The sequence below is a fragment of the Etheostoma cragini genome, chromosome 7, assembly GCF_013103735.1.
Source record: "Etheostoma cragini isolate CJK2018 chromosome 7, CSU_Ecrag_1.0, whole genome shotgun sequence".
Classification (NCBI taxonomy): domain Eukaryota; kingdom Metazoa; phylum Chordata; class Actinopteri; order Perciformes; family Percidae; genus Etheostoma; species Etheostoma cragini.
The window spans coordinates 8,806,185-8,829,911 of record NC_048413.1 but is presented as its reverse complement, the minus strand read 5'-3'; the positions used below and the strand labels follow the sequence as shown (position 1 = coordinate 8,829,911).

At 39.6% G+C, this 23,727-nt stretch overlaps 2 protein-coding genes across 11 annotated transcripts in view; one reads left to right on the top strand and one right to left on the bottom strand.

Moving 5' to 3' along the window:
- pcbp2 (poly(rC) binding protein 2) overlaps positions 1-5,026 on the bottom strand; it is a 7,239-nt gene extending 2,213 nt beyond the window's left edge. The window contains exons 1-12 of one of the 2 annotated variants that reach the window (XM_034877319.1): positions 4,844-5,026; positions 3,913-4,045; positions 3,713-3,736; positions 3,590-3,622; positions 3,348-3,464; positions 3,110-3,241; positions 2,890-3,018; positions 2,689-2,763; positions 2,355-2,414; positions 1,941-2,013; positions 1,789-1,844; positions 1,457-1,626 (exon numbers count right to left, since the gene is read on the bottom strand). In XM_034877319.1, the coding sequence (XP_034733210.1) occupies positions 1,457-1,626; positions 1,789-1,844; positions 1,941-2,013; positions 2,355-2,414; positions 2,689-2,763; positions 2,890-3,018; positions 3,110-3,241; positions 3,348-3,464; positions 3,590-3,622; positions 3,713-3,736; positions 3,913-3,981 (938 nt within the window). In that variant the 5' untranslated portion in view covers positions 3,982-4,045; positions 4,844-5,026. The remainder of the gene's footprint in view (positions 1-1,456; positions 1,627-1,788; positions 1,845-1,940; positions 2,014-2,354; positions 2,415-2,688; positions 2,764-2,889; positions 3,019-3,109; positions 3,242-3,347; positions 3,465-3,589; positions 3,623-3,712; positions 3,737-3,912; positions 4,046-4,843) is intronic. The other variant, XM_034877320.1, reaches the window with a different exon arrangement.
- Positions 5,027-14,258: 9,232 nt separating this feature from the next.
- dlgap4a (discs, large (Drosophila) homolog-associated protein 4a) overlaps positions 14,259-23,727 on the top strand; it is a 75,502-nt gene continuing 66,033 nt past the window's right edge. For 5 of the 9 annotated variants that reach the window (XM_034877863.1, XM_034877868.1, XM_034877867.1 and 2 more), the window contains exon 1: positions 14,259-14,759. The gene's annotated coding sequence lies outside the window, so the exon portion shown is untranslated. The remainder of the gene's footprint in view (positions 14,760-23,727) is intronic. The other 4 variants (XM_034877865.1, XM_034877862.1, XM_034877866.1 and 1 more) reach the window with 2 other exon arrangements.

Genomic DNA, 23,727 nt, shown 5'->3' with positions numbered 1-23,727 from the left:
TCTTACTAAAAGAGAAAGAAATGGCCACTAAGTTCTTACTAAAAGAGAAAGAAATGGCCACTAAGTTCTTACTAAAAGGCCAGACTTAACAAGGAGGTTTACTTAAAACCTTCATACTTATCCAAATGAGACTTTACATAATATTCAGATACATTTCAAAGTCGGAAGTGGGGTGATGTAATTATTAGTATTATTATTAAACGGTTTACAGCCCCAGATTTGGATTTCCTTTACCTCCGAGTAACAACTGCCTAGTAATAGAAGTTTGATGCGAATAAACCTAAAGTAAATATTATTATTAAATAGACCATTTTTCTTTTTCACGGTCGTTTTCCCATTATTATTAATTATGACATGGCTGGCCAAATTAACATACAAGACAAAAACTCCAGGACATCGATTAAAAAAAGTTGGGAGTCTGTGATTCTGGCCAAAGACTGTTGATGTTTTAACTCAACACCCCTCCCGTCAGTGAGCAACGTTAACCTTCGGTTCTAGGAGTGAGAGCAAGTGGGACTGCGCCTGGACGTGGCCGAGACATGGGACTCTTGGCCAGTTAATGTAGTTCATAAAAAACCAAACAAATCAAAAACTAAAAATTGCAGCACCGTGACAATACAGACATTTCATACTTGAGACGTTTGGGACGCCGATGAGCTGCCGGTGTGCAACGCGTGATGGAGTCTTTCGTAATGAATCACTCGTCATTCTGAGTGGAGAATGACTTGTACAATAACAAGCTTCATGATCAAAGAAAGTTTCTAATACCACTGCACGCTCTCTCCATCTCTGTTGTTGAAAACAGCTGACGGAGCATTCTCAGAGATAGGCCCGTTCTTATTAAATATAGGCCGTTTATTTTAGATATATTTTCATTTGCGGGTTGCAGCTGTATATTTTCAAACATGGAAGGAAACCAAGTCTTTGAATTAGGGCTGCAATTTCTTGTTGAATTTAAAACAAATGAAAGAAAATAATTTCCAAAACTCTTTTATTGAACATTTAATTTAATATAAATGGCACCACTAAAATATTTACATTTTAAAACACAGTTTTCTACTGCTAAAAAATCTTGAGTCTCTTTTGCAATATGCCACAACCTTTTGCAATGTGTACTGTGGGTTGTTGTGTACTAGTTAACATTGTGATGTCGATAAAAAAATAAAAAATAAAAAACGGCATATTCTGCATTTAATAGAAGTGCTTGTAACATCTCAAATTTGGCTTTGACTTACAACAGACCATTTAACCCACTTTGTAGAAATATGGATTTACTGTGTATATTGTGTATTGTCATTCAGACAAAAAAAAAATCCATAGATACGGCTTTTGGTCTATTTTGCCCAGCCCTACTCTAGTGAGTTTGCATTTTTTAATACACAGTTAAAACACTACTGTGTTCCTGTAAACTTGCTCGTCTGTGGTGGATGTGTTGCAGTAGCATAAAGCTTCTTACCGAGCATTGATCAGGTACTCGGCCAGGCTGATACTGGCATGGGAGCCCGTGATGGTGACCTGCCTGTCAGTGGAGCCTTCCACGGGGTTGGCAATCTTGATCTGAGCCCCTGACATCTGACGGATCTCATTGATCTTTGCGCCCTGACGGCCAATGATGCAGCCGATGAGCTGAGGGAGAGGAAGAAAAACGTGTGAACCCATCAGCATCTTCAATACTACACGAGGAACGACACGGACAGCAAGAAAATAAGCAACTGAATAGTATCATACTTTTCTGTAAAAGACACACACACAGAAAATAAGAAAAAAAAGGAGATACATGTGACTTACATCGTTTGGAATGGTTAGCTCATGAGAGCCAGTTTGTGCAGAGGCGTCCATCCCAGCTAAAGAAATGCAAAGAAAGCCAATGAGTGTGTTGACTAGGTGGATTTTTACAAATCTAGAGTAATCACATTCCCTCTCTCAGTCTGTCCACCTACCCTGGAAGCCCTGGTTGCTATGTGCAATGGGGAAGGGGCTCTGCTGCATGGCCAGCTGGTGAAGTTTGGTGAGCTGTTGAAACAGTGGAGAAAAGGATGCAGAGCGCAAACAAACAGAAAGCACGAGTGAGGAAAATCTCAAAAGACATTTCAAAGCTGAAATTTTTGAAATGATTTCCTTTGTGTGAGTGGTTATAGTGATGTGAGGAAAAAATGAAATGGAACATGGAAGTCATGATTTAGCTTAAAAGGGTAGAGAAAAATACTACATTGTTAAACTGTTAAATGAGTATGTTTGAAATTGTTAAATGGGTATCAGGCAGTGGGGGTTGGAAATAGAAGAGTCAGTGGGATGAAACAAGAAGGTGGCATGGCTTCCGAGGACCGAAGTTGCAAATATATTGGATCACTTACAGAGGGCCCTTCACTTACATCAGGCTGTGGAATGGCGTGCTGCCCTTGGACAGCGTAGGCCTGCAAGGATAGGAGAGCACTTAGGAGGGTGTGGCAGTGTCACACACAGTGTACTCAAATATCCATCAGTGCTCTGTCCTTGGTGTGCTACAAGAACAAAAGGTAGGCATGCCACAGACAGCACACTCGCCACTAGAATGACAGCTCGAGTATGATTAAATTAATTGGACCAGAAGTGCTTCAGTTAAAATTGGGACTCTTTCCCCTCAAAACAGTGGACACTGCTGGGAAAAATAGTAAAAGCGACAGATCTAGAGAACAAGCAAGCATTTACCTGACCACCTGCAAAAATGACAGGAGAGCCTGAGGGTTTGGGTCTGTATGGGATGGTCACTCCCTTTGGTGGAGACTAAGAACACAGAAATATACACCATTGATATTCAATACAGCAACACAGAAAGTAAGAAACCATCAGGAGCATTAACAACAGCCATCATACATTTCCAATGCGACATTACAGTAAACGGTGTCATACCTCAAGCATGACGACGCAGATTTGCTTGACACACTCGATAATGGACTGTGGGGTCCCTGCAACGGTGATGGCACGCTCTGTTGAGTTGGGCAACATGTCCCCTGCTACTTGTACCTGAGCTCCCGCTGACTGTGAAGACACATCCACAAGCAAACAACAAGAGTTATGACAAATCAGAGAGAAGACACAAACTTTACTACAACAAAAAAGGGTGACAAACCTCTCTGATTTCCTTGATCTTGCAGCCACCCTTACCAATGAGTGAGCCACACTGGCTGGCAGGCACAACGAGACGCATGGTGACCGGTGGTTTGCTGGTGGCTGTACTGTTAGTCATTGAGGTGCTAATGTCCTGGTGGGAAGGTGACACGACAAGAATAGTTAGAAGACTTGATTGTGTCAATCCTGTTGCTATATAGTGTACATGTCTGAATCAAGACACAGCAAACACATCTAACCTCCTCCAGTTTCTCAATGATCATAGAGAAGGCTTTAAAAATGGAGGTTGTGGGTCCCGCGAGGGTTATGATCCTCTCCGGACAGTTCCCCTCTGAGATGTTGATGCGAGCCCCACTCTGCACAGACAAGGGAATAAAAGAGGAAATATCTTCAGTGTCATATGATGCACGAGTCAATGTCCCTAAATGGACATGTTTCTTCCCTTTTGCTGACATTGTTTTTTTATTTTGAAACATCTTACCTCCTCTCTCATCTTCTTAACGGATTCTCCCTTCTGTAAGCAAAGCACAAATACACAATATTTACAAAACACACTGAAGGGCAAGCTGAAGATAGCAATCATCGGGCAATAAAATTGACTTACCTTGCCAATGATGCTGCCAACCTCCTACAGAAGAGAACAAAAATACTTATTAAAGAAATAAATTTAGTCTTTGTGGTCACCTGGCATATGAAAAACTGATGTTGGTTTTCATTGCGATTGCCCTAATTAAACTCAGGGGTGAATGCAGACTTCAGGTTGGGTCTTAGATTTGAAACTTGTTACCAGACATTCAGCCTCACCTTGCCATGCATGAGTAGCCTGATGGTTAAGGTGACATTAAGTCCTCCTTCAACCATACTTGAGTCCATTTCTGCAGGTGAATCCACAGTTACACTGGCCAACAAAGTGGGTCTTTGGTCACTGGTTGAATGTCTGCAATAGAGCGGAAAATGTGATCATCAGGGACAAATATAGATACTGGAAAGTATGAGGACATATTAGCGGAAAGCCTGCTGTCAGTGCACAACAATTAAGCGATGTACGAAGTTAACATTGTGTGGACTTGAGCTTGTGCTGTATTTTAACAACGTTACCTAGACATGTTTAAAGAGTGTGGCGTTTCAGTCAGGCAATCCACGTTAGACTGGCCCGGGTCCACTCATTCACGTTTGCACAATGACCCACTGTCTCCCTGGGGCAATGTCTATTACCCGGCATTAAATAGTTGTTGCGACATAGCTAGCTAGATGGCCGATAGATTAACGTATTAACGTTAAAAGGCAAGCCACCAACTCGTCCATTTATGTTATAGTAATAGCGTGCATTGACTGTCACAAGAAGCCCCATTGAATAACGTTAACATCACAGATCTGATTTTAGAAGAGCATCACAGCTAGTCACGCAAGCAGCATTTACAAGCTAGCCGTTAAGTTAGCATCGTAACATTGCTGCCGTAACTTTATAAATTCTTACCTAGCTAGACAGCTGGATTATTTCTGCAAAATACACTTTAGATACATCGGCTAGCAACTAAATTATGATATGCCATAAAGTTAAATGCAGTTCTGTCATTTTAGATCCAAGTCGTTAGCGTTAGCATTGCCTGATCCAGGGAATAGTCTGATCCCGCGGCCTGCGGAGCGCACTGAGGCACGCCGAGGTATCCCTTCAGTCCTTCACTCTGAACGGGAAAAGCAAACACAAACAAAGCCATATTTCTGGAGCTCTTACCCGAATCGTCCCTTAAAGTGTGTTCAGGGGGTGGGTAGGGTGACAAGGGTAGAAGGGGATAGGTTCGGGAGGGAGTTTTAAAAGGATCCGGGGAAGAGGGAAGAGACGCCGCTATTCGATCGGACTCCACTCTTCTGCTTGGCACAAAAGACAGAATGCATTCAACTTTGACCTCTCAACAGCCCCGCCACTCTACTCGGGTCAACCCCGCCCACCCCGGAGCGCTGCCCCGCTGCCCCGCTGCCCCACTGCCCCTCCACCACTGCTCCACTATGGCTGATGTTTAATGTTTGTAATATAGGCATTAGCTTTAATAAGTTTACACACCCAGGCTAAAGTTGATTAAAAAGAGGAATAAAAAACATCTTTTGGAAATGGATCTTAAGGTCTTAACTTAAAAAAGAATTAGGAAAACCCAACCTTTTAAGGATACCAATTTGCTTCGTGAATGAAAAATCTATTGTACAAAAATAAATGTTCGTCCTTAAAATACAGGGGGCATAAGTATACAACCTCTATGTTAAATTCCATTGAGCCAGGCACATTTTTATTTATAAAAGCCAGTTATTTCATGGAACAGGATGCTATGCATCCTGATACAGTTCCCTTGGACTTTGGAATTAAAATAACCCCACATCATCACATACCCTTCACTATGTATAGAGATTGACCATGGTTACTTTCCCTAAGATCATCTCTCAATGCAAATCAAACCAGCTATGAACTTGAAATAAAAACATCATTGTTTGGCCTATGAAAACGGTTATCTGAAATATGACATTCTGAATACTGTGCAGCATGGTTTAATTATTGGATGAACTGTAGAAGCAACACAACTAAAGAAACACAGTTACAATTATAACTATAGAGAATCTCAGAAAGCAGTGTTAGCTAAGTTAATTAAAATCAATCACGTTTTGGTACTAAAGTACAGCAGTAGTTATCTTTTCAATTAATGTGTATGGCTCATAATCAAAAATAGTGCAATGAATTCAAAACACTTAAGTAATCCAGAGCCACATCAACCAGCTGTGACTGGGGGATCCCGAGGTGTTCCCAGGCCGGTCTGGAGAAGATAATCTCTCCATCTAGTCCTGGGTCTTCCCAGAGGCCTCCTCCCAGCTGGACGTGCCTGGAACACCTCCCTGGGGAGGGTTCTCTGCTGGAGCCACTGCCCCTGCGACCCAATCCTGGATAAGCACTGTATTTGTTACGTAACAACTTTAATAATACTAGCACTTACTGTCTCACTGGTGGACGTTTCCTTTTTTTAAGAAATCATTTCACTTTTTAAGATTTTGAAAGATAATTTTGTTGGATGTGTCCTATGAAGCACTGTACCCTCCCATGTTAACACACTGCTGCAATTGGCTGTAAATCCAACAGATGGCACAATAACTGTTAGAGTCGGGAATTGAGCTGTTGCAGTCCTCTGGTAAATATTACATCTTTCCTGCCATTTACTGAACAAGTACCACCTTATATTTAAAATAAAAAAGGCATTTGACCCAGTAACAGATATGAAACGAAATGTATTATCAATGGTGAAAAGTCTTAGCTCCAAGGAATATTTGGTTGAATGTGTCAACACTAACTTATAAATATACAATTACAAGACCAGGACAGCTCTAATAATTCTATTAATTATCTTATAGTAGTTAATCTCTCAGTAGCTATAGCCATAGAGGCTTCTGTAGGCTACAGTGTTTCTGTAAGTGTGTGATGATGAAGACTACATATTTATTTTATATATATTTTACAGTTGCTCAGTTGTTGGATCATATGGTAAAGCAAGAGCAGAGCTGCTCAACATGGCCTTTGCCGTAAGTTGATTTTACCAAAATCCGGGGACATCTGCACTGGAATGTTTTAAATATATCAACTAAATATCGCTATGATGTTTGTTCATCCAGGACGATGTTTGACAACTCCTGATGCAGTATCAACATGGCCAAAAGGAAGACTCCAGGAGTTTACCTCCTCACCTAAAAATAATGAGCTACAGCTTTATCATTAGGGTTTGTTTGTTTTAAATGAGTGTGATTGATGACTTTCTGCCTTGTGATGGATTGCCTTGATTTCTGCGATGGTTGTTGTTTTGTTGTTTTGTGAAATGATTGATGGGGAAAATTAGGATATTAATTGTCGGCCAGTGTTTATTTTAAATTAGAAGCCGAATCAAATGGTACAGTTAAAACCTCTAAAACATGCTGTCATCATATTAGAGTATTGTCTAAACCAGGAAAGCAGAAGAGCTAGATAAACTGGAACAGTGTAGCCCTATAACCATGTGTTCATGGTCTGGTTGGCAGCATATTCTGCCTGAACACACTTAGCACATTTCATTAAGCTGGTGCACATCAGAGCACCCACAATACAATTAGTCAACGGTCAGGATAGCTCGCTATTGTCTGTAACTAATCTTCTATTCCCCTGAATTGCTAATCTTCCATAAATCCAATTCTCTATAATTAATGATGTCCTGCGTGGGTTACACAATGTTGTTTACCTGCGTGACTCATGAATCATGTCTGGTTTTGTTTGATGGGTTCAAAATCACTCTGTGTTCGATAGATTGCCTCCACGCTGGAAGAAATTGAGCTCAGCTATTCTGAAAGCAGTTGGTCTCAGCACTTCCTTTTTTTTATATCTCAAACATGGCATCCAGGCAGTAAATGTTGGAGCTTGTTTTACAAAGCCATCTGCAGTGCTGCCTGAATGGTGCCAGGCTTACAAGGCTGGCGGTGTTTAAAAAAAAAAAAAATAGAACCATGGCTGACCAGATTTGCCCCAATAAGAGACCGTCACGCTCTAGTTACAGGTAAAACATTCACTGTAAGTACATCTTCAGCATTCAAAATGAACAGGGTTGGTTTTTAGCTTTTCCTAAAAGAAAATAGGCGGGCAAATAAATGAAATACACATGATGTGAAAGACAATGGTTGTCATAACAAAAGATGTTTAATTAGGGTTTAAAAAACGGCTGTTTCTTTGATCTGAAGAGCGGCCACTGAGAGATGGGTTATTCAGAGAAGAGGTTCAAGCTCTTCAGCTTTTTCAAGCAGCACATTTCCCTGGCCTTTTATGTGTGTCTCCCCCTGTCAAATAATTGCTAACATAATCATCTGCTTGCTTTTACACAACCCCACTTTTGTCTGCCGCACCCCTACCAAATTCAATGCAACCTCCTCCCGTTCCCTGTTTTTCTCCTTCAGCGCTTTTATCCAACATGCCCATTGGCACTCTCACTCTCTCCCCGGTCCCTCTCCCCGCCACCGGTGAGTGGTCATTGATTACTGTACATGAATTGTATGATGAAATGCCACTCGCCCACCTAACATCCTCTTGCCAGCAGCCCCTGACATCCCATTGCCTCTTTACATTGCAGACTCCATTTGCCCGCCTGTTTAATGCTCACTACATGTACATTAAACCTTTCTGTGATGAGGATTCACATCTGGAATCCCTTTTCTGTTTCGGATGTGAAGGGTGCACAAAGGCAAACCTTTACTGTAATTACAGCAATAGCACATATTTGTTGCCAACATGTGCAATTTTTATTATTTATTTTACATGGTGGGAAACCCGATTGTTCACAATGATAACAAAAGGGAGACTAAATCCAATTAATAGTCTTCAGTATGCAAATGTTAAAGTAAATGATCTGGATTAGAGTGTGAAAGCCAGGAAGAGGGGTGTCCAATTAGTCACCTAATTAGCAAGTAAATGTTGTTTTAAAAAATTAAAGGCCTTGAGAAGAGGTGGAAAATAAAAGCACTGTGTGTTTTTGGGTGTCTTTCTGTGTGTGGTGAAAAAAAGGTTAGGATTTGTGTTTGACAGAGCTGTGGTCAAGTACAGATCTGTTAACTCACTAAAATGGAGACGCCGAGCTGCACAGTGGGACTGAGTCCTCTCTGCAGGGGTGTGAACAGAACCAAAAGCCTGCGCTTGTGTGGTGACTGCCACGTCACTACCTTTCCACAGCCGTAGTTAGATGTGCCTGCAGGGTCACAGCGAGAGGTGACACGTGCCAGCGTATTCTGTCCAGTCAGGAACTAGGAAGGATGTAGAGCAGCTGTGACTCCCTACTCTTGTTTTAAGAAGATCTTACACAAATAGGTTGCTCCCACAGAGACACATAATTGGCGTGATGTCTTGGGGGCACGAGCATGAGTTGCAGTCTGCAGTTTAATGCCAATCCTCCACAGGGAGAACCTAGTTTTGAATGCCAGTGGGCACATTCTCTGGACTCTGTGTGTTCAGGGAAAACACAAGCTATTTGATCAGAGCTTTAGACAGGATACGGAGTTTAACAATACATCACCTATATTGTTATCATATTCTTTGTGCCCAGAAGATGAAGCCCACTGGATTTCATTATCCCCTGATTTTTAAACTCCATCATCAGGTTAACATTCTTGTTATTTAATGAAATCTCTAGACAACTATTGGGTGGATTGCCCTGAAATTTGGGACGGACATTCATGTTCCCCTGAGGCTGAATCGTAAAAAATCTGAATTGTAATAACTTTGATAATACTTTCACTTTTTATCAACAGATCCAAATTTTAATTGGATTCATGACAAAATACCTGCAAAATTAGTGACATTCACGGCAGCCTTAGCTGTACTCCATGTGTACTACTAATTGGCAAATGTTAACACACACACAACTGACGTGGTGAACATGGTAAACATTACACTGCTAAACTTCATTTAGCTCAAAGCGCTTGTTTTAATGTCATGTCCTCTGTCTCAAGCATTATTCTTTGTTCATGTTACCAAAAAATTGCTACATTTATATAATGAATTTAATCTAAAATACTCACAGATCCAAAATTTAAAGCAGCTGTAAGCACCATAAATATGTAGAATAAAAGCCACACACACACACACACACACACACACACACATACACACAAACACCTGGCAGTTATGCTTTCTGAATAATGTCAGAAACGGTTATATATTCCTGGAACGAGCACTGGATGTGGGAATTGTTACATGCAACAGATTGTCAATGACGGAATGGACTGGTCTGATCAAGCTCACAACAGAGCTTGGCAGTTGATAGTGGAACAGCTTTCTCCCTCCTCCAAAACACTCACTTTACATCATACACTACTCAAAGGGAGGCCAGAGACAAAGGAAGATCTAGCCCACTATTTTCACTTTCTCTGCCAAAAATGTGTCATCGTTTAGAATGGGTTACACCACTGAACAGAACCAGTTACAAACATTTCAAACCCTATTTCGAAGGAGAATGAAACTGCACGCTTTGGTTTCATTTGAAAGGCCTGCCTGTGGGACTGAATTAACTACACAAAGTAGACTACACACTGTAACAGTGATTTATTGGATTATGAAAGAAATTCCTATCTTTGTAGAACAAAAAAGAAAGAAGAGGAAAAAGAAATGTAATGAAAACAGTTGCCCAGACAGGTATTAAACATCAAAACAAAACAAAAAATTGTATTGAGATGGTAAAAATTGGTCTGTTTTGCATCTTTCTGACTTGATCAATTCAACTCAAAAGTACATTTTGCCTGTATAAGATACATTGGAAAGGGAATGACCATGACCAGACTGTTCAAGGCTTTATCTGTTCTCCCATTGAGTCATTTTTTTGCTGTCTATAAAGAAAACCAAACACATTTGAGCTCCTACATCTTTTTATATAACACCGGTTACTTTATGATTCACCTTTGGGCTAAGATAAGCTAAGATAAGATAACAGACAGTTGATCCCCATGAAGAAAATCACATGTTACAGCAGCTCAGAAACAAACTAAGAGGTGAAGAAACAGATAAACAAAATATCTTATCAAATCAAATAAAACAAGATATTTAATATATTCAAATAATAGCATTAAACATGCTATACAGAACATGAGTGGAGTAAACGTCATGGAGTACAACAGAAGAATTGAAGAGAATACTGTGTACTGAATACTGAGTATGTATAATAGTATAAAAGCACAATAATAACAACATAGTGGTTATAAAATAGTATTATTATAAGCAATATAACGCAGTATATTGTTAGACTCTACTTCTTAAACTAATAATCCCATAGTGATAATAATATTGCCAATGATTAGTTAAATTATGGAAAAGGTGCAGGTGAATTACGGTTAAGTGTTTGTGCATCATTAAGCCAAATACGGGTCTACTGGTGATTGGTTGGCCATGCATAAAGCTATACTGTACATGTAGAGTCCAGAGCTGTGGAGGATGGAGTGGTTTGAGAGTGGTGTTCAGATTTAAACTCCTGGGTAAAGATGGGGTGTTGGTATGTCACATGCTGTACGTCCTTAATTTAATTAAGTCATTGATTGTTTTGCATACAGTCACAGACATGTAGCCAACTGGTTTACTGGCTGTTTGAATGGGCTTGAGCTTAAAGCCTAGTGATGCACATTTCACAGCGCCCATCTCGAGTAAACTTTGCAGGGTGTTGGATGTCTTTTATTAACAATTATCATCTGAATCAAACAGCAGCTATATGCAACGGCCACCCCAATGAAGACAAGTGGAATATCACCATGCACGCAGAGTTACAGTCCACTACTGCTGCATTGTGTGTCTTTTTGGGATACAATATGTGAGGAGGTTACTGTCAAAGGACAAGTTGAGCAAAAAAAAAGTATTCACAACCTTATTGCCCCTTTGGATATCCACCCTTGGATCAGATACAGAGTTATTAGTCATGGTCTTATCCAATCGGCCATCCTTAATGCTTGTGCCACTGGGCATTATTCTGGAGAGCACAGATTGTCTTTTATTGTCAGTTTGATTTCAAACTGGAGATTAGTCATACTCATGCAGTAGCTGGTGGCACAGACCTCTCTGTGTGTGTGTGTGTGTGTGGTGTGTATATGAGTGTGTGTGTGTGTGTGTGTGTGGCTACAATGTTTGCATTTGTGCCTCCAAACATCTGATTGGCCAATGTTCACCAGGATCAACGTTATTAGCGATAGATTCATAGATTAAAGGGAAAATCCACCTAAACATAGCCGTTCACATATTGTATAACATACGTGTATTTATGTTACCCCATTTATGTTATTAAGACAAACAGAACATCACTATAGTCACCGTTCACAGAATAAATAAAATATGACAAATAAATCAGAAAAGCAAAATACAAACAATTTTATAATAATTAATCTAAAAAATACTTTATTTCAACATCCCATTTTATGTATAAGCAGTATATAAACACTTAGTGTAGTAGCTACAGATAACTAAAACTAATACAGTCTGATAGTCGTGCAATAAATCCTAACTTCATCAATGTTATTGAAGACCTATATCATTTTAATATATAATGCATTGAAAAGCTTTTGAATGAGGTGCTGATTCAATGTTATAATCATATTGGAGGCTGTGGGTTATTTTTTGTTCAATACACTACATTGTAGCTTTGAGCTGATAAAAGGACTTCTCAAAAATGAACCTGCAACTGTTTTAGTGACCACATGGGAGCAGTGTAAACATGCAGGGAATCGAACGTGTACTGTACATACATATCACTTAGCTATATTTGGCACTTAGCTATATTGTTAGCAAACAGTTGCTTGTTTATACATCCAGCCGACATGAAGAACATTAGCATTCATTTGGAGTCATGTTTCTGGCCACATGAATGTAAGTCCAATATTTCTCTTTCTATTTATTTATTTTAATTTAAGTCTGTTTTTCTCCACCAACTCTTGAGGGAAATATGTCTCTTCAGCTGCTAGCTTAACTGCTCCACTAGCCACAGGTACATTCCCGTTGTTTGGCAGTTAGCATGTTGTGTAGGCTACACTCGTTTTAAAAAAAACTTATTTACTGAGACACAGCTGCATCTGGAAACAATATGAGAGCAGTGAGAGTGAACTGAAACAGTAAAGCAATGAGCTAGCAGATGCTAAAACATGGAAAGGGGAAGGAAACTTCACAGTCCAATGCTAATTATCTAATTAGGTGTTCAATCTGCAACCCATTTCCACTTTTGGAAAGTAACTAAGTACATTAACCTAAGTAGCCTAGCCTACTAATTACCAATTTTATTGAAGTATTTCCATTTACTGCTACTTTTTATATACTTATATAAATATATAAATGATAGAATAAGCCCATTGATTCCCATGGGGAAATTCACAAGATACCCAGCAAATCAGTTACAGTAAAAGGGATGTAGGCCTACACATGCATCAATAATTATAATCTAATATGTAGTATTCTGAAGTGGGCTATTCTGCATAATGAGTACTGAACTTTTGGTACTTTAAGTATAATGTGATGCTAATACGTTTGTACGTTCACTTAAGTACAATTATTAATGAAAGACTTTTACTTACAAGTAAAAGTATTTCATTAATAATTTTAATAACACTTCTATTCACACAATTAACACTTCAACACTTTGATAATACTACTTTCACTTAAATAGCTACAAGGTCTGAGTACTTCTTCCACTTCTGCCTCTTTCACATTAGACATTACATTCAATTGATTTATTGTAATGATAAAAGCTCCGAAACAAAGAGTAAGTGAGAGTAAGTGCACTTTTTTGTCTAAGGTCCAGAATGAAGCTAAACATGTCTCCATGACTTTGGAACACATTTATCCAGTTTCAAACTTGTCTCTGAGCCTGCCATTTGTGTGTATATACTGTACATGTTTTATACTGTAAGGATTTGTTCAATTTAATCATTTACAGCCTGTTATGTGTTCTCAAAGATCCATTAGCCTAACCATTTACAGGTGCTTCTTAAGAAAAGACATAGGCCTATTTAATGACAAATAGCATATTAGTCAACAGTACATTAGTTAAAATGTCCTTATATCAGCTTACAAACACCTTGTAGTGTGTTGTGAACTATTTATAAAGCGCTTACATGGGGCCGCTGCTTATAAATGATCATTTGGGGTGATGGGCTACCACTGAAACACAACACAACTAACTTATCCGAGTGTTGCATTGTTGACATCTGTAGTCTATTTCCAAAATGCTCTCTCTATCCTGTGGTTACTTTTTCTGACTCACATTCACATACAATTAATTTAAAAGGAACATTTCAAACAAAACTGCTTGAGTGCAGAAGTCAGCCATTCATACAGTGTTGATGTGAAACTACTGGATCAGTTGATCAAATGGATTTAGATGATCTTTGAGTCAAGCAACATAAGCAATTTGAATATGACGCTGGGAAGACTATACAATAAATCAAGCAAACAATCAGCAGATTAGTCAATGACAGTTGTCTGATTTCAGTCCTAAAACGCTCAGTGGATTTTTGAATTCATTTCCCCTTTAGACGTTGGCAACCTCTTTCAACTCTCTCCTTGAATCATCAAAGTGCATTCCTCCTCAGCTGAACACACACACAAACACGCACACACACACACACTACAGAATCCAAAAACGCACGCGCATCTTGCCTCTCTGTGCGCAGAATGATTCATCAACCACCGTTTGCTCACGAGACATTCATTTCGGGTCCGACTAGTTCATTTTCGGAGCTGAGTGTTGTTTGTCGTGGGCCCTCGGATGCCCCCACCCCCACCTGTCTCATCCCGCGTCTCGACGGACCAAACGCTGCTGCTGCTGCAGCATCACCGGCAGCCTCCAAACTGCGTTTTCCCTGCCGTGATGGATCCGTCTGTAAACCGGTGAGCTGCTATCAAAAGACCGGCTGAACTGTGGGGAAGGGCGGACAAGCAGTGACCGCGGCGAAAATGTGTCATACATCCAAGGGATAAAAAAAAGACATTTTCTATCAATGTTATAGGACCGTCTTGTTTACCTTCCCGACAGATATAAACTGCCGGGTGACAGTGATATTACGGCCGACATGTAAGAGCTGGATAACTATTGCTGTGTGACCGACACCCATCTGCAGCTGATCATAATAACATGAAAAAGGTAAGCTGTTTGACACGTTAAGGGTTTACATCGGGCGTTGCGGGGTTTCAGTCCAAAGATTGACGGCTCGATCGGAGCTCATCAGGCTGCATTGTTGCATCGTCAATCCCATCTCTTGAGTTGAAATTGACGATTTGCCTGTTTTAAATAGCATAGGTATCGATTCACCTCTCGACTCATGAGTGTCTCTGAAGCTGAATATGTGACTTGTAAATGTGATGTCAACAGCCTGTTTTTTTATATCATGAATTTGATTCTGGACTTGAGCTGGCTCCAGACTGCCAAAGTCAGTTCATTAAGAAAATAACAAGTAGCATATATTTAAATCTGGAACATTTGGAAGTGATAATCCACTAACTAGTCTATGTGTACCCCATAACCTACTGTAATCTGTGTTTGACAAAGTTATTAACTCCTTGCTTTCATGATTTCTTTTGGGACAAAAACAGCAAGTGACCTTAGAGTTCTCAAAGGGGAAATCAGTCTCTTTTGAAAACAATTAGGCACGTCTCTGTTAGTTTTTAACTCAGTGCATTTTGAATTAATCAGCATTAAATTAACATTTACTTGTACTTGGTTAGCCTACATTAGTTTTTTTCTGGCTTTTGATGAGTACAAAATGAAAACCGCAGCAGCATACTCTTCACAGCATATCTCTCCTTTTGAAGTGTCATCCCGCTCACTGCTAGAATAATTAGATAATATAACTGTTTTCTGGGGGCCAATGTCAGCCGGATCCCTGTGTGGACATAAACCAGCACACTTCTCTTCTGATGCTGAGGATGACGCTACATTCACGGTGGGGTTTGATCCATAGACAGTTTGTATGGAGGCCTGTCTTTCAGTTGTAGTTATTGAACAGGAGTCCCTTCAATTAAAAGCCTATTTTGTTAGTAAAGGAAGGCTGATTAATAATGCATCCGCAGCTCAATGGGACCACAGATGTGTGGATGGCCCAATGAAGGATGTCAGTGGAGCAGTGTACAAGCCTCTGCTTCTGGCTTTACACATCATAATAATAGGCTGAATAGTAAATACTCTTTTTTCTTATTTTTTCGGAACCTGTTCAAATTTTTAAAGGCGTACTGGATTGTTTGTTCTTATGATAAACGGCTAGAGAGTACAAGCACACAAACTCAGTAGAGAGCGGTACAGAGTGCTGCAAAAGCTCCTGTATAAAACAGCTCTGTTGGTGGTTGACTGTAGGCTCTCACTAAGGTGTCAATGTCATATCTGCTGCCAAGGAGCCAACAGCCATTATAATAGTGTTCTAGAGAGTTTGAAGAAAACCCAGCTGGCAATGATCCAGGATGGTGGGTGTTGAAAAACGGGCTTAGTCAGGGCTACTTCGGGGAGTGATTAGACAATGCTGCATCACACACACACACCAGTATGACGTCACAGGGTAAAGAGCTTTAAAAAGTCCTTTCACACCAAGACCCTGTGGAGTCCTGCACCAACTGAAGCAGTAATGCGCCAACTGTGATACTGAATACATTAAGTTGACATTTAGATTACTGTCATTCAATTTGTCTGCATGATTTTTTGAAAAACGTCTGAAAAGGTTGAAGTTGGTGGTTTGTGCCACTACGTTTCAAAATGGACATGTTGTACTTTTCACCGCCTGTTTTAAGTAAAAGTCATGCATACAACTTAAAAACTTAAAAAGTATATAAGTATTAGCACCAAAATATACTCAAAGCAACACAAGTGAAACTACAATAATGTAGAATGGCCAATTTCAGAATAATTTGTTATTGATGCTTTAGTGTGTTCATCATTTTAATGTTGCAGCTGGTAATTGGTGGGCCATATTCAGTTTTTCATTTTTTATTTTTTTAAAGACATTACTTTTTGGGACATTTCTAGGCCTTTATTGACAGGACAGCTGAAGAAATGAAAGGGGACAGAGAGGGGGGCGATGACTTGCAGGAAGGGGCCGCAGGTTGGACTCAAGCCCCGGCCCGCTGCGTTGAAGACCAAACCTCCACATATGGGCGCCCGCTCCACTAACCGAGCCATCCAGGCGCCCAGTGGGGCATATTCTAACTACTTTATATGCTGGCTGGCTTAATCTATAATAATACCTAATGATTTATTAGGTATTATATTCCGTGTTGAAACCTGAATCTTCAAAGTAACTTGTAACTAAAGCTGCCTAAGAAATATAGTGTATTAAAAAGTGCAATATTTCCCACTGAAATGTAGTGTAAAATGGATAAAGTAGCATAAAATGGAAATACTAGAGTAAAGTACAAGTACCTTAAAATTGTACCGAAGTACAGAATGAGTAAATGTACTTGTTTACTCTCCACCTCTGCATTTATTTGACAGCTGTAGTCCAAAATTACTTTATGATTTTACATGCAACACGTGTGATCAACTTCTAAAACATGACACTTGTATCCAGTATACACTGTAGTTAAAATAAGCTCCCGCTCAATCAGCTGCAACAGTGAAACACACTTCCACATTAATGCATCAGTAGCAATTATCCAGTAATATAATGGATACAAATGTATTCAGCTTCTAAAGAAAACATTTAAATGCGTAAAAAAGAAAAGAAACTACATTTTCCCAGTATCAAACATCAGTGACTAAAATAGAAGAAGAAAAAACATGTGTGGGTGCATAAATAAATAAATCAGTGCATACAGAGAGTAAAAGAACTATTAAACACAGTTCCACTATACAATCATTTTACAATAACGAAAGATTCACTGGCACTAGTACATACATGTGTAATTGTATTTGCATATGTACAATGATACAATGAATTATATTACATACTATAAGTAGCTGTAGGATGTTGACTTTTGTTTCAAATACTATTACTTTTGATAGTAAGGCAAGGCAAGGCAGCTTTATTTGTATAGCACATTTCAGCAACAGGGCAATTCAAAGTGCTTTACACAAAATCATTAAAACAGATAAAACACAAGTACAAACAGTTAAAAGTCATAAGCATTAAAAATCAATAAGACACATGAATATACAGTTGAAAACAAAATAGAAACATTAGGACACATAAAACACCAGAATAAAAGTTACAGTGCAGCATAAGAAAGAAATGAGCATTAATTTAAAGAAAGACAGCATCAAAAAGGAAGGTCTTCAGCCTTGAGTTAAAAGAACTGAACTAGTAAAGGTAGTTACATTTCACTGGGAGCACTTGTTAAGATTTTGAATGCAGGACTTTCACTAAATGGAGTATTTTTTACATGGCTGTATTGCTACTTTCACTTAAGTTAAAGATCTGAATAGCGGCAGCTAAGAGAGCGCGTTGAAATGTTGTGTGTCTGACTTATTGTGTTAGAACTTATGCGTTAAAAGGCTTCCTGAAGTGTGACTGCCCATGCTGGGTCGCATTAGCTGTACCATGAGAAGAGAAAGAGCAGGAATGTCGCAAGGTATTGGCCTAATTGGCATTTCAATGAACATGGACTCTAAAGCCCAGTCTCTTTTCTTTTTCTTCTCTTCTTCTTATCTTTTCTTTTATTAACTTGCTGGCTTTCCTCTGCCAGGCTCTGGACTCTATCAGCCGTACAGTATGTGGTGGGTGTAAGGTCAGTCGACAAACACAACAAGATAATTACAATATAGCAGACTTAACAACCTTTCATGTCACTTGTCCCGCTGTGTTATATTGAATGATGTAGTGCTATAACTGAGTCAGTATGGATTATTTAGCTTGCTATGTTATTATATCTGCTTAAAACTTATGTTATCACTCGGTGATTTGAAAGGAGAAAAGCCAATACTAATGTGTGTTCACCGCCTGTGTGACTAAATACAGTAGATACATATTTTCAAGCTGTCGTTTCTCTATATTTACCATAGCAACCACAAGCCATCGGTGTCCCTTCAGTTTAGGCAGAAGAATGGCGCTCTGAGCCCAGCCATGCGCACGCGTCCTCCTTCCCATTGCTGAAGTGCCTTAGTGCTCCTGATCTGATCAGCTATTGTCTCATCGCTGCCTTCTCAAATTTGTGGATATAGAAGACTGCAAAATGGTGTGATTTCGTCCCTTAGAAGAACGGTTAATCTCGCTCTATATTACTTCTACAGAGAGAGATTTTATGACCGTTGTAATGCAGGTGTCAGTCCATCCCATGCAGGAGCTGATGAACTGTTTGGAGGTGATTAAAATCGGCCTTCTCTGATGTTGCTCTGGGCTGTTGTGCACAACAATCTGCTCCTCTCCTTTGGTTTTCTCGCCCCTTCTTTTGCCTACTCTTATTTCTACCTTATTTCAACTCTCCTCTCCTCTCCTCTACTCTCAGCAGTTTGGTTAATGCAAAAATACAAGGACAAAGCAAATGATACACCTAAAACACTGCGACACATCAAACAACTGTCTTTCCTCTTGACATCGCAGTATTCGTCAAATCCAAGTTGTAACATCTCACATTTTCTACTGCTTTTATCAGAGCTAAAAAAAACAACAACTGTTTTGCAGTGGCCCCCTGACAAGCGTCTTGTTATCTCCCTCCATGTGTCATTTTACAATAAGTCCCTGACTGGGCTGGGTTCACTGAATAGATCCTGTGACACGAATTTGCATCTTAAGTTGAATGCTTCTCACCAAGGATGATTAATCAGCACACAGCAAATAATGAGTCTGTGTCCCCTGGTGATTAATTATGTCTCATGTGTCCAATTTAGGGGAGATCCCAGCAACAGCTGTTTGTACATGACAATGTTTTTTTATGGCGGTCCATATTTTTCATTTAACGTCCAAAGAATAACAGTTCTCTTGGGATAATAAAACAAAAAAATCGTGTTTAATGGAATATTTTGATGACGATTTGTTCTGCTTGCAGTGTACAATCAAATGCAACTAAAAACGTATTGATGCGGACAGGAAATACAACAGCCTTGATGGAGAAGCTGCCTAACATGACCGAGAGAGGCATTTGCTGTGTGAAAGAAGAAGCAACACAGAACAGCATCAAGGATGCCGCGGAAATAATGCAGGGTGATTTTCAAAGCTCAGGGATATTTTGTTTTGCCACTACAAAGAGAATTTCTTTAACCTTTCCTTGAATTGTTTGGGGCAGTTGTTGGTGATTGTGTCTGTGGGTGGTTTGGGTGTATAAATATGAAAATACTTTTTGGACAGGGACAGAGCTCACAGGGTTTCATTGTAATGTCCTCTACCCTTGAATCACAAGTTGCCTTTAATTACTTCCATGTAAATATAAGAAAACTGGTGTTCAAAACAGCCTTTTGCCTTTTGAAACCCTGCTTCCCTCTGGCTGATCCAAAACAAATGCATAAATAAATAAATTCCCATACATATTCCAGAGAACTGCAGGATGGCAGAATATGCTTGGCCATCAACACACTGACTTTAGTATGTTGATGGCCAAACATGTGGGGACACTGTGGTAAACAAACACAAGTGTGCAGACAAGATGGAAGGAAGACGTGTGGAAGGAATAGGAATTAGGAATTATTATGAAATTCTTGCTGCATTGTGCAGTGAAAAAGATCATTTCCTGCCTCACACTTCCTGCAGCAAGATTCCCTTTAATCAACTCCAGGTTAGATTGATTGTGTCATCATTAATTTCATATATTTTCCCCTCTGACTACTGTTTGGTTAGCTGAAATGTTCAAAGACACAGACAGTGGGCTTGATAGGGAGTCAGAGAGCAGATCTGAGCCCTCTAAAGATTAACACCGTGGGACGGCTGCCTTCTGGCTTCTGCCTCCGAATACATTCACTCAAACCAAGACCTGACCCCGGATGTGTCACAGCCTCTGCCCCGAGTACCATATGGACACAACAACTCGTGTTATCACGCCTGTTGCCATCACTGCTTCTCACTCACAACCCCAGAAGATTGTTTTCAACTTTTGACGTGCATGGCTCCCCGTTATTTCCCAGATACCAGTATCAGGGTCCCACGTATCAATAGAGAAAGTTATCAAATCTGATCAAGATTGATGTAGATTTGTAAACGTGCCTGTGGTTGTAGTCTTTACGCAATGATTAAGGCTGTTGGCTAAAATACTGGCTAAGATACTTTTTATTCATTCCACAAGATACTTGAACTAACAATGTATAAATCATCAAAGCCAAGCTGCACCAACTCTTTTGTCTGGCAATGTTCAGTTAAGATAAGAAAGAAAAAGCTTTTCTTGAAAATTAGAAGTTTAGCTTTAATTTCGACCCTATTGCCAAAAAATGTAATCCTAACAAGCAAGTAGTTTTCCAGACAACAGCAGGAAAAGTAAAGCTGGTTACCCAGCCAAGAAGTTGGATGTCTGCAGCCTGTTGCAGACACATTTTTGATCGCCATCAAACAACCTTTTCCTTATGTGTACTTTACAATAAGTGCCAGCCTGTGTTTTGCCAGTTGAATGCTTATAATTGTGCTGGATTACATGCATGCGTTGTTTTCTTGTGAATCCACCATGCTTTGGTAGGCGGTCTCATTCCAGCGCAGGAATGACGGACTCCCCCAGTACCAATAGCAATACTGTATAAAGAGAAATGTACTGCATGTAAGTACATTTAATGTATAGTGCAGAGGTTGTGTTCAACCAAATCTTAAGGATTATAAATTTGCTAATCCTCGTTTGCAATGTCTGCGCACTGCAATTACGATATAGTTAAGGAAAAGACTGGTATAACATTAATACTTATATAGTTAGTTATAGTTAATTAGTAAGTAAGGTTAGTAAAAGATCATGGTTAAGACTAATGAAAACATTAATTCAAGTATGTGATAAGACACAAACTTTGGTCTCCTGCATGACAGTCAGACGTGCTACACACCCACCCCCCCACCCCATCCTCCACACTTTTTCTTTCTGCCTGCATAAGTAAAAAAACAGACTACTTCCTGCATTGGTACTGGACATAGTCACTGGATGTAAATTGTGAGTTGTAGAAACATTGACATAATTCATTTTTCAGTTTTCCCCCTGAACTGGACATATGGTATCCATAACACAGCATCTGGACTGTGAAATTTCCTTACGCCTTTGTGATGTAGATGACTCAACCCACATTAACATTAAAGAGAGATTTTTACAGTGTATCCACAAATCTAGGTTTTCATTTGCGAAGAAAATGTTCCCCTCTAATAATTAGCCCTTTACTTTGAAAGAATATCCTATTTCTCAAGGAGTACACAACCTTTAATATGTTAATTTGTCTCTGCTACAACAGCAGTAGCCCGGCAGTCAGAATCCTACTCCCATTAAATTATTTACCAAAAAAAAACAACAACCCCACAAACATAAAAATGCACTATGTAGAGGGCACACAATGTGCAGCTGTCATGCCATGAGAGTGCAGGAAGCATCAAACTCAACAAGCATTACGTCACTTTCACTAACATTTACTGTCTACATTAACTGGTAATGATTTGACTGCCAGCACGCTGACGTGCACTTTCACTGGCAAATGCACACACAGATACGTTCACACACATTACTCGTTTGAGGATAGCCCTTTGTGAACTGCAGATTAAAATAAGCTTGATTTGGAGACTGGGAAATCACACTACCTCCTCGCTTTGACTTAATCCTGCCTGTGCACAGTTTCAAGATCTTGCATAATAACATTAATTTGCTGCCATAGCTTGAGTTAACAGAAAAGTTAGAAAACTGCAGTCATATCATAACTTTCATATGTAATGTACAATAATTGCCGAACAATAGCTGCAACTAGTAACAACCTCGTCCCCTAGATATTATGTAAGAGCCTACTACTAATCTGCCTCGCCCAAAACGTTTTTAGTGTAAAGTTATTTGCCGCCTAGAGGACTTTCAGTGCCAATTTTTTTAACAAAGTAACTTATATGTTTTTGAGCCATACCGTCTCAGCCTCAGGTCATAGTTGGACAGTTGGGGTACAACATGCATGACAACACGTGACAACACAGACAGTTTAGGCCTCACATGCACTTTTTCTAAGGTCTTGGTAAGCATGTGGTTTCAGTTTAACATGAATTAAAACATTGTGTCTTATAATTATATTTTTTAGAAGTGGATGTTGCAACAACTGATACTGTTTGGACATATGTGTTAATTAGATGGATTTTCCAGAATAACTTAGAAGTTCTTTATTAACTCCCATTCTTGTTCCTTAAAGAATTTGTGTACTTTTTGTTGTATAGTCTTGCTAGACAAGTCTTTGGACACTAGGATGATTCCTTAAATAATTGATTCCCAGCTTCCTAATTGTGTTTGTATGCTGTTCAGTGCCGGACAGTTAGGGTAAGATTTTCCCCCCTGTAAACAACAGAACAGTGATGAGAGCAGTGGGAGTGAACCAAAACAAGAAAGCTGCAGGCCAGAAATACCCAAAGTACTCTGCTGAAAAATTCCATAGAGCTGAGGTGAACGGAGGAGTCAAATGATAATTTAAAGTTGGGTTTGTCACCTTGAGCGTCCCCTTTACACATAGCCCCGGTCATGTGAGCCTTTGTAAATGATAAAATACTGATTTCTGCTTTATAAACCATCAACTTAATGACAAATTAATGACAACTTAATGACATATCATTCTGGAATAGGAGAAAAATGTGCTCTGGTTTATTGACATTTCTTTGAATCAATCACAATTGTCCTGGGCGGAGCTAAGCACTGCACAGAGCTGCTGCAATAAACCCTCGAGAAGGAACTTGTTTTGGTGGTACGTAGTAAATGAGGACATTTTCTCTGAGACTGAATCTAACTTTCACTGTGTGTAAGCTTTGAAGGAATGCTAATCAATGTTTCAGGTTTGATGGTATTTAGTTTTTAAAATATGTAGCTGTTTTCTACATATTTTACTGGCCCTGTGCCTTGTTTAATACTTTTGTAACTCGCGAACAGATTTGGTCAGGAGAGACTCTCCAGTCCACCCGCACAGCCCCTTCACTGTCAGGGCCACTTATGGCGGTTTTCCACTGCGTGGTATCTACTCGACTCGCCTCGGGTCTACTTGCTTTTTTTGGTTTTCCATTACG